The 11831-nt window shown below is 42.7% G+C and overlaps 1 protein-coding gene across 1 annotated transcript; it reads right to left on the reverse strand.

Moving 5' to 3' along the window:
- Positions 1-5848: 5848 nt before the first annotated feature.
- Positions 5849-11140, reverse strand: NDUFC1 (NADH:ubiquinone oxidoreductase subunit C1). The gene is made up of 4 exons (XM_004712135.2): positions 11056-11140; positions 10471-10574; positions 7136-7215; positions 5849-5999 (listed from the first exon to the last, which is right to left on the reverse strand). The coding sequence occupies exons 1-3, from the start codon at positions 11120-11122 to the stop codon at positions 7156-7158; spliced, it is 231 nt and encodes a 76-aa protein (XP_004712192.1). The 5' UTR covers positions 11123-11140; the 3' UTR covers positions 5849-5999; positions 7136-7155.
- Between the last annotated feature and the right edge of the window lie 691 nt (positions 11141-11831).

The raw sequence follows: 11831 nt of genomic DNA on the forward strand, positions 1-11831 counted from the left end.
ATGAGAGCAATGAATGTACAAATGCGCTTTACACAATTGATGTGTGTATGGATTGTGATAAGAGTTGTATGAGCCCCTAATAAAATGATTAAAAACAAAAACAAACAAACAAAAAAACATACCCTCCACAGATACGGCCTCTTAATAGAGCAAAGAAGGCCCATTCCGTCTTGAGGCAGCCTGTAACACCAACAGCAATGAAAACTCGGCTTTCAAGTTGCTCACAGTCTGAGGAAGTAACTCTGCCTGCCGAATATTAGCACAAGAACTTAAAGATTCTAAACATAAAATAGATTTTTGGGATAAATGAGGCCACTTCCACAAAAGATTTGTTTCATCTTAAATGTTCATACCTTTCAGATCAAGAGGGGGTTTCTACCTACTCCACTGTTCCCATAGGCTAAGTGCCATTCTATATTGATGGGAAATTCTTTTCACACGCCTGGAGGTTGTCACATTCACTTAGTAGCAAGCTGCCTCTCCTGAACCCAAGAAACTTGTACAGTAAGTTTTCCTACAGAAGACTATGTAAATCTTGAACAATAGTTTGCAAGTCGTTAGTCACATTGTTTATAATGCCGCCCTTGATGCATCCTTGACATTTTGCTTAATCTGGTTGGGAAAGCAAACAGGACAGAGAAAACTTGGCCTGCTTCAGATGACCTCCACTTAATGGAAGAGTAGATTACCAATTGCTCATATACAAGTTCAAGTTGAAACAGCAGAAAATTAAACAAGTCCGCCAGAGCCAAAACATGACCTTACATATATCCCACCAGATTTCAGAAGCCATCTGAAGAATACATTTGATGCACTAAGCACTTATGACAGAAGACCAGGGGAGTTGTGGGAGGCCATCGAGGACACTATATGTGAAGAAACAAAAAGATCGTTAAAGAGAAAGGAAAGAAAATAGCAAAATGGATGTAAGAAGAGACTCTGAAACTTGAAGATGAGATGCTAACGTGAACGGAAGAACCAATGAAGTCAAAGAGCTGAACAGAGATTTCAAAGGGCAGCTTGAGAAGACAAATTAAGTGTAAACACCTGGAGCCAGAGAAGAACATGCTTAGCATTTCTCAAGCTGAGAGAACTGAGGAAAACCTTCAATCCTCAAGTTGCAAGCCTGGCTAACGCAGTGGTTAAGCTGTGATCTGCAAGGTCAGTAGCTTGATACCATCAGCTGTCTCTCAGACTGGGCTTTCTACTCTTGGTCTCATAAACTCGCAGGGGCAGTTCTACCCTGTCCTATCCTGTCCTACAGGATGACTATGAGTCAGCATCAGCTCAATGGCCGTGAGTTGGTTTGGATGTGAGAAGCACCAAAAGAAGATGGAAGGAATACAGAGCTACTGTGCCAAAAAGAATCGGTGTACATTCAGTTCAGCTGTCTCAGGAGGGAGCAGATGCTCATGGACCCATGGTATGGAAAGAAGTCCAAGCTACACGGAAGCATAGTGGAAACACAAGGCTCCAGGAATTGACGAATACCAACTGAAATGTTTCAACAAACCGATGAAATACTGGAACTTCTCACTTGTCTATGCCAAGAAATGTAGAAGACAATTACCTGGTCAACTAAGTGGAATCATGTCTTCGCCTATTCCAAAGAAAGGTAATCCAATGGAATGCAGAAAGTATTGAGCAATATCACTAACATCACAAGCAAATAAAATTTGGGTGAAGATAAGTAAGAGACGCTTGTAGTAGGAGATTAACAGGGAACTGCCAGAAATGTGAACCACATTCAGAAGAGGGTGTGCAATGAGGGGTATCACACCTGCTGTCGGATGGATCTTGGCCGACTACAGAAAATAGCAGAAAGAGGTTTACCTGTGCTTCATTGATTATACAAAGGCATTTTCCTGTATGAATTATAGTAAAATATGGATAACATTGCAAAGAATGGAAATAAAGTTAATTATGCTCAAGCAGAATCTGTACATAGATCAAGAGGCACTTATTCAAACAGAACAAGTGTGTGGTTCGGAATCAGTAATCGTGTGTCAGGGTTGTGTCCTTTCACCATAACTATCCAATTTGTACAAGACCTCTTTAGAGTAGTGCGGAGCAAGCATGCTACTTTGAGGACTAAGGTGCACTGACCCAAGTCATGGTATTCTCAATGGCCTCATATGCATGTGAACGCTGGACATTGAATTAGGAAGACCAAAAAGAATCATTGCAGTTGAATTGTGGGGCTGGAGAATATTGAAAGTACCATGGACTGTCAAAAGGACAAACAATTCTGCCTTTCAAAAAAAAAGTACACTAGTACCTTTGGACATGTCAGCAGAGACCAGACTCTGGAGATGGACACCAGGCTGGTGCAGTGGAGGGGCAGTGAAAAAGAGGAGGGCTCTCAACAAGATGCATTGACACAGTGGCTACAACAATGGGCTCAAGCATCGGAACAAGTGTGAGGATGGCTGTGTTTTGTTCTGTTGTGCACAGGGTCATTATGGGTCAGAACTGACTTGATGGCACTTAACAACAACAACATTCATTCTGTAAGTTGAACACATAACCCAAGAAGTTGGACTTTATCTATAAAGAACAAAGCCTCAGAATTAAAGGAAGACTCATTAACAACCACAGAGAAAATGCTCCTTAGAAGCAAGGATAACGAGACTTTGTCTCATATACTTTGGACATGTTCCCAGGAGAGACTAGTCTCTGAAGGACATAATCCTTAGAAAGAAAGACCCTCAATTAGATGGACCGACACTGTGGCTGCAACATGGTTTCAGATACAGCAATGGTGTTGTACGTAAGCAGGAACCGACTAGATGGCACCTAACAATTTCAGATGACCTCCACCTACTTGGGAATGTTAACAAAGATGGATTAGAAACTTATCATAAGGCTACTCTACTGGCAATTGTAATTATTTGTTATTTCAGGCCTAAGTGCTATATATTTAAAAGCAATTTTTTTCTTTTCTTAAAGCAATTTCTTTTCTTTTTTTTAAAAATCATTTTATTGGGGGTTCAGGATTAGGATCAACTTGGAGATAACAAAATATAACTTAGGAATGTAGATACAATTCTTTAATCAGGACAGCTTCCAAATCAAGACAGCATTCTTTCAGTTTTTGCTCAGCTGTGCCTCCTCCTGGGCCTGTCTCAGCCTCTGCACTGCTTAGGAAGTGCTGCACCTCTTTAGGCCCAATTCCAATTGCTTGGAGGCTGAAAGCACCCAGTTCTGGTGTATCATGGTCAGGCAGCTACCACAGTTGCCTTGTGCTGGTCTCCTGGTTCCTTGTGCTGCTGCTGCTCTTCCTGTTGTGCAGGCTAGCATCATTTTTCACCATCTTCAAAGGTTTAGCTCTCTCTTCTGGATCTAGAAGCGTCTCAGTATAGGGAGCCTAGGATATACTTTATACCTAGGCTCTTCTTAATGATGGGAAGGTTCCCCTCAACTTCTGTGCAACTGGCCATTATGTAAACCTGTTGTCAGGGGCTGCGGACTCAGTTCCGACTCATGCTGTTCTTAGGTGCCCCTGAGTTACCTCCCACCCACACTGACTCGATGCATAACAGAACAAGGCAGCGCCAGTCCTGCACCAAGCTCATCATTGTTCCTATGCTTGAGCCTATTACTGCAGCCATTGTGCGACTCTGTCTTGTCCAGGGTCTTCCTCTTTTTCACTGTCCCTCTACCAAGTATGATGGCTTCTTCCAGGGACTGATCTTTCCCGGTAAGACCTCCAAAGTACTGGAGGTGAAGTCTTGCCAACCTCACTGCTCAGCAGCATGTCACGTAAATGTCAAATCCTGGTCTTACCACCAGACCCCGACCTGATCAGTCTCCTTAGCAGACCTCAGAGGTTTTATTTGCACAGTGATCAACCAATTCCCACAGTTGCTTTATGTGACTGGATGGTTTTACATATCCCATTTGCACAGTAGGGAGGCCGGGTGGCACTGGTGTCTATTCACTGGGTTGCTAACCTCAAGGTCAGCAGTTTAAAACCACCAGCTGCCCTCAGGGAGAAAGCGATGGCTTTCTACTTCGGTAAACAGTTACACTCAGAACCCTATGGGCCCAGTTCTACCAAGTCCTGTAGGCTCTCTCTGAGTCGGCCTTGACTCAATGGCAATGATTTTTTGTTTTAATTTGCATAGTAACTGACAAATCACTGCAAATTGTGTAAACTGGACCAAACCATGTACAAGGAAAATAAAATGAAGTGAATTTACAGAGCAAGTCTTGGTAACATTTGATGTCCAAGCCTGTTATTCCTAGGCCTCAGTGCCTCTGAGTCACTCTGTGTCTGTGGGATCCGCCCCACAGCCGATGGTCCTAGGGAAGAAATTACGAGACAGACAAAAGCTTTGGGGTACTCACCTCTGCCATGGCATCCGGAACCAGGTCCCAGCAGGAGACAAAAGTGTATTCTTCTATCAACCCCCCTAATTACAGGTAACCCCATACATAACAGAGGGCTGTACCCTAACCCTAGAGGTCCTGAGTTCATTGAGGGAGTAACCTAACACCAGTTAGGGGGAACGTAAGGGGGAATGGCTGTCCTGAGCAGGGAGAGCAATAGTGTGTCTGCTCCTAAAGCTGCCGGCCAGATAGCAATCAGCCATGTGCTTGTAAGAGGTAACTTTAAGGTAGCACTACTATGGGAGGATACTGTGGGGATTATTTTTAGTTATAAGAATGTGATTGGGATGCATCTCTAATTCACAAGTGTGAAGGCCTCCCTCCACCCAGACCCCTAGCCTCCCAGGCTTCTTAAATATGAGAATAAACAATTTGTCCACATACACTGTCTTCCCTTTCCTGTTTCCCACACACATCTTTATAATAACTCTTTTAGATTCACATGGCTTGAGTTGGGTTTCCATTATTGGATTTAGGATGCATTCAATTGTACCTAGGCCTTCTGCTTTCCCAAAACCATATTGTAAAGAAATGGATAGTTGGATTTTTACTAAGCTGAAGAGTGGCTGGACTGAGCAAAATATCATTTCCAAGAGAAATTAGAGCAGTAGCTAAAGGATACTTCATTTAGTAGTGTAAACGGAATTTCCATTAAAAAAAAAAAAAGCGGGTACAGATAGAAGTCGGAGTTGATCACAGTCAAATTTAGATAAGGGTCTGCAATGCAATGGGTTTTTCTTAATATATGGTCTTTCTGACCTTGAGTTTATAATTCTGCTAAACTTAACTGGTTGGGCTGAAGCCTGGAACAGGACTTTGCTTTGCTTCTTTGGTCTTTGCTCTCTGACTACCAGACCTCTAAGATGAAAACAGTATTTGGGCTCTTTGTGTTTTGAAAGAACCTTAGTAGTGGTATAGGTTAGGCATTAGGTTGCTAATTGCAAGGCTGGCAGCTGAAACCCACCAAATGGTGTATGGGAGAAAGATGATGCTGTTGGCCACTGTACAGATCTAGTCTTGGAAATTCTACATAGGTTTGTGGTTAAGTCAGAATTAACTTGACAGCCATGGGTTCTGGCTTTGTATTCAGAGTAATAGGCTATTTCCAGCTCCCCAACATAATACAGATTAAGTGTTTTGGTAATGAATTTAAAAGTTGTGATAAAGGACTCAGTGACTTCAGCAGTGATTCTTGAATTCATCTCCATAAGAGCTTTCTTTTTTTAACCAGTGTGTCCTTAATTACCATGGACTCAATTATCAGTGGTAAAGGAAATTAGTGTCCTAAAAAATCACTGCACGTAGTCAACATTAGGTAGTAGATTAAATTTGCATTCAATGTTTACTGATTATCCTTTTCCACTTGTACAACACACATACCTTCTAAATTGAAACACTTTTAGTATTATACCTTAAAGTTCACATATTCTGCCAAGTTATCACAAGATGCATTATCTGAAGAATAAGGAAGTATTTTAATTTGTTTCACATATTGAAGTAACCCACAAAGGCTGAGATATACATTCACAAATAGCTTTTCTTTCTCATTTACATCCAAAAGATTAGTGAATCCAGAAGAATTCCTGCAATCACTACACGGAGCAGACCTATAAAGGGAGTGAGGGGAACAAAACACAAGAGCATCACTAGCAGAAGCAGTAAAACTGAACTACTCTGAATAAGCTAATTAAACTTAAGAGCTGCAGGGAAAGTCTAGAAATCAAAGGCAGAGTAGCAACCCTGCATTTTAAGTTTCAATAAGAAACACTTTAATTTACCATTCTTCAGAAAAAGCATTTAAGTTTGGATTTACAATCATGTTTGTTTTTAATCTTTCGATTCCTTGAATGAGATACTGAAATAGGCAAGCTGATAAGCAGTGGAAACCCAATCCCAGGACCTGAGTTTTGGGAGCAGCTAAGTACAAGAGCAAGTGAATGCTAATGATGACTATGTTTATAACCAGGAGATAAAAGATATTTAAAAAAAAGCTACCTACTTTTGTAAACATAACCCATGAAAAGTGAAATCTATGAGTGCCTTTCCGCTTTACAAAAGGTTAAAGGATTTCTTTTCAAGCATTTTTTGAAATATGCTGAATATATATTCAAAATAAGATCTACCTCTGTTTTAAATCACACACCATGCAGGGTTTATGCAATTTTATTTGCAACCAGATTTTACCTGGGACTCTCTAATTGGATATTAACTGCAGTTACAATCATAATTTCAGGGTTAATCAGAAACAAAACCAAACCAAACCAACAACTCAAAAAACTTCTGCCCACATATTTCACAAATACTAAACTCTTAGGTGGACCAGGCCAGATATTGGGCAAGTTGCTGAGTACATAATGACTCATAAAATATCCAGGGTTCCTGTACTCAAATAATTTAGTCAAGTATTTGAATATGTCAAACACATATTATATAATGTACACAGAATTATTACTTAACATAAGTGCTATGAAGGAAATGCCTAATATACTACTTTTAAAAAGTGATTTGTTTTCATTCTTTTTATTCTTGTTGTTTCATTCTTAAGTATAATTTCCTCTGAACAGGAAGCCAAGAGTAGTGATAGGAAATGATTGTTAAAAGATGTCTAAGGTACTAAATATTTATAAATTTATCATAAACAGAAATAGGGTGCTAAAAAGTAGAAGCCTAATAAAAAACGCAAACAACCATTATCTAAAAAGAAGTCAGGCTAACTTGCATAATCATAAAATGGAACACTTACTGTATCAGTATTTCAATCGTTTATTCCAACCCATTTCTTCTTTTATACTCTAAAACATCTTCATTATGTTGCTTGATGAGCTAGAAGTAGGTGACATTTAAAATTAGAAACACAATCTTTCTGGCAAACTTAAACAGGAGAGGGTTATTGATGCTACTTCTACCTGTGCATCATTGGTGCGGTGTTTTGCAAGAGCTGAATAAGAACAGATTAAAAAAATTACAACTATTTTAGTCCGAAATAAAAGGCTAACATTCTAAAAATGAATGCTATACAACTGTTCATTAAAATCTGACATACTAAATTTGAGTAGGCAATCCTCAAAATTTGGACTCAATTTATGCCAACTAAATTATTTAATGGATGGCATATAAAATGTAGTGATTTACCTACCACCCATACCAAGTGCAAACCAACTACTGGGTAGATTCTGACACATAGCAACCCTACAACTAAGAAATAACCCTCACTGCCATCGAGATGGTGCCAACTCATAGTGACCCTAGAGGACACGGTAGAACTGGTCCTTGTGGATTTCCGAGACTTTAACTCCTTTTGGGAGTAGAAAGTCCTGTCTTTCTCCCTCAGAAAGGCAGTGGTTTTGAGCTCCTGATCTGCTGCTGCATAGGGTGTCCGAGGAGGAACAGCTTAATGAAAGCAGATTGCCTCACCATTCTCCCTGAATTTGAACTACTGATATTATAGCTAGCAGCCTAATGCTTAACCAACCCACTGCACAACCAGGGCACGTTGGCCTTACCACAGAGGGGCTAACTCAACATCTGACACAACAAAACCTGGCTATTAAATAGTACTCAAACTGGTTGGTGGGTTATGTTATATTGCTAACCTTTTCCTTTTAAGTTTTGCTATTATAAAAGAATTACCGACTCCACTCCTAATCTACGTGTAGGAGTTAAATGTCATGGAGGAAAAGCACTTTCTTTAGACTGTATAACAGAATATGGAATTGGAACAATAGTTGTTGCCGAGTGACAGTCACTTCAATTAAAGAGCCAATTCAATCACTGTGCCCTCAGGAGAAATCAAGATTCTTTTTAGAAAATACCTTAGCTCAAATTAAGAATATGTAAAATTTCCTTATAACAAAACACTGAAAAAGAGGCATTACTCCTGCCAAGTGGTGATTTCAACACCTCTTACCCTTCCCATGTCAGGGACCTCAACTGGTAATGAAATAAATCCCACCTAGGAGATCTAAGTGCTGGCGTAAGAGGCAATGGAAAAAAATCCCCCAAACATGACACAAAACAAACACTGCAACTTAAAAAAAGAAGTAAACAGAGAAGCAGGGTTTCATACTAGGTTCAGCCAAGGAATCTCTCCAAGCTTGTTTCTTCATTTGTAAAAGTGCAACAGTAATCATGCCTACTATATACAATGTTGAAAAAGTTAGATAAGTTATGAAAAGCACTTGAGATACTGAAAGACTCAAAAGAAAGAAGGGGGGGGGGCTGCCACACACTACATATGTCCAACAATGTGAATAATTTATTTATTATACACATTAAGACGGAATGTTTTGGAAGACTTGGAGGAATCAATTTGTATGAAAGTCTTTTACAAAGTTTGTGGAAAGATGTCCATCAGCTCCTTTTCCAGGTACTCCAGGAAGCCCCTACCTTATCTTGTTCATTATTGGTTTGTCCCTGTGGCAACTGAAAACAGTGCCTTCCAAAAACTTTGTCCTTATTAAAAATTAAGAATAACAAAACATAATATTTAGCAAAACCAATATTCCTTATAAAATCATGCTTGTTAACAATGAAAGACAACAATTTAAACCTCAACGGCTTTTACTAGGTCAGTGAAAAATTTTTTAAATATTTAATTAGGGTTTAATATAACTTGAATTAAGCTTAGGTCAGATTTATCACATAATGGGTGTTTTTTTTAAATCATTTTATTAGGGGCTCATACAACTCTCATCACAATCCACACATACATCAATTGTGTAAAGCGCATTTATACATTCATTGCCTTCATCATTATCAAAACATTTCCTCTCCACTCAAGCCCCGGCACCAGGTCATTTTTCCCCTCCCTTCCCGCTCCCCCCTCCCCCATGTGCCCTTGATAATTTATAAATTGTTATTTTGTCATATCTTGCCCTGTCCGACGTCTCCCTCCTGGATGTCCATCCTGCAGGGAGGAGGTCACAGAGTTCCTTGTAATCGGTTCCCTCTTTCCTACCAACTCTCCCTCTACCCTCCCAGTACCACCACTCACACCACTGGTCCTGTAGGGATCATCCACCCTGGATTCCCAGCTCCCATCTGTACCAGTGTACATCCTCTGGTCCAGCCAGACTAGCAAGGTAAAATTCATGTCATGATAGTGGGAGCGGGGAGGAAACATTTAGGAACTAGAGGAAAGTTCTATTTTTCATCGTTGTTACATTGCACCCTGACTGGCTCGTCTCCTCCCCGAGACCCCTCTGCAAGGGGATATCCAGTGGCCTACTAATGGGCTTTGGGTATCCACACCGCACTCCCCTCCTTCATTCACATGGTAAAATTCTTCGTTCTGATGATGCCTTATACCTGATCCCTTCGACACCTGGTGATCACACAGGCTTGTGTGCTTCTTCCATGTGGGCTTTGTTGCTTCTGAGCTTGATGGCCACTTGATTACCTTCAAGCCTTTAAGACCCCAGACGCTATACTTTTTGACAGCCGGGCACCATCAGCTTTATTCACCGCATTTGCTTATGCACCCATTTGTCTTCAGTGATCTGTTGGACACCTGGTGATCACACAGGCTGATATGTTCTTCCATGTTGGCTTTGTTGCTTCTGAGCTTGATGGCCACTTGATTACCTTCAAGCCTTTAAGACCCCAGACGCTATACTTTTTGACAGCCGGGCACCATCAGCTTTATTCACCACATTTGCTTATGCACCCATTTGTCTTCAGTGATACGTTGGACACCTCCTGATCACACAGGCTGATATGTTCTTCAGTCAGTGAAATTTTAATACTTTTAAAAAAGTCCTTGGGATTTCTCTTATGGAGGGGAATTTTTCAGAAACACCCAACTTTATTGGCCTCAAGCAGCCCTGGAAGGTTTAGTGGGTTACTCATTGGGCTGCTAACTTGTAAGGTTGGCAATTTGAAAACTACCAGTAGCTCTAAGGGAGAAAGACGAGGCTTTCCACGGTCTTGGAAACTCATAAGGCCAGTTGGCTCGCTTAATAGAAACTGACTCCATGGCTGTGAGTTCAGTTTGATTTATGGTTGTCATTAACGCCAATATCCGGTGTGACAATGCCATTTCTTATTGGAGTTTCGGGATACAGGGCGCAAGGTACTTACATAGGCCCACAGGAAGACTGTGGTGCCCAAGGTCAGCCCAACTTTCAGCCAATCAGGTTTGCTATTTATCGGCTCCCGAACGTAGAACTTCGACCTCGCTGAAACTGAAATTGAGAGTGGGTAAGAATAAGTAAATCTGTAACTTTCTGCCCGGTTTGAAGAGAAAGCTAACATTAATTCTCTCTTCCACTCCCCAAGCAATCAGCCCAGCAAACAGATTCGAAGGGTGCCCGGCCCCCAGCACGCCTTCAAAGCTCAGTTTACGGGCCCGCGGACCACAGACCACTGGCAGGAGCATCTTCCCTCCCCAGATCTACAGGATAAGCCTTCAGGGGAAGGTTGGGGTGGAAGTGGGACACCCAACGTTGCCTCGCGGGGGCCGGGCCGGGCAGCGTAGGTGGGTCTGCGGCGGGTGATGGAGGGTGAAGTCGGGATGGGGGCCGACCTGGGTTCCGGGACTAGGACCGGCGAAGGTCGCGGCAGGGATAGGCCCAGCCGTAGCTGCCCGCATCTCCCGCCGACCTGGCTCCCCTGGGAGAGGTACAAGGAGAAGTCAGGTCTGCACGTGTAAAGAGGGACACTCACGACTACTCGGGAGCCGGGCCGGGGTCAGCAGCCGGGAGAAAGGGCGCAGGACCGCGGGCGGCGCCATCTTGCCGACTTGGCTCCGCCTTCCCCCGCCCCGCCCCGCCCCGCCCCTCGGGAGCCGGCGCCGGCCGAGCGCCCCCTGGCGAGCGGAAGTGCAGGGCGCGCCGCTGCGCCGCCGTCGCCGCTCCGCTAGGCTGGTGTACTGCCCTGCGAGTCGCACGCAGGCCGGGTAGCGCCGCCTCCTCTGGCCGCAGTCAGCCGCCTGTTGATTGGCGTAAGAAGGAAATGACTAAAGTAACGAAGATAATGTCGTTCATCCTCTACTCCGCCCTTAGTGACTTTATTTCACTCCCCTAAATGAAGCAGGGAACTGATAGGAAAATGTCTTGTTGAATGATTAGAATTTTTAGAGTTCAGGACCAGGCATGGAGCCCTCAAGCAAAAGAGAGCTGGCTGGCGCAGCTGTGAGTTAGACGTCGGGTTGCTAACCACAGGTGAGTGGTCCCAATCCACCAGCCTCTCTAGGCAGAAGACGATGCTGCCTGCGCGCGCGTAAAGAAAGGTTTACAGCAGTCGTACAAGGCCTTACAGGGCCCCCGTGAGTCGGGATGCGCTCGGTGGCTGGCTGTGGGTAATGTTCTGGGTGTTCCAGGCACTGTACATGAACATGTAACATTTATTACCGCCTTTCCTCTTCAAAATAACCCATGATAGGCCGTGAGTATTAGTCTCACTTTACAGAGGAGATTACGAAAAGTCTGTCACTCGGGCAA

The sequence above is a fragment of the Echinops telfairi genome, unplaced genomic scaffold (assembly GCF_000313985.2).
Source record: "Echinops telfairi isolate 266 unplaced genomic scaffold, ASM31398v2 ScPeMD7_2186;HRSCAF=2738, whole genome shotgun sequence".
Classification (NCBI taxonomy): domain Eukaryota; kingdom Metazoa; phylum Chordata; class Mammalia; order Afrosoricida; family Tenrecidae; genus Echinops; species Echinops telfairi.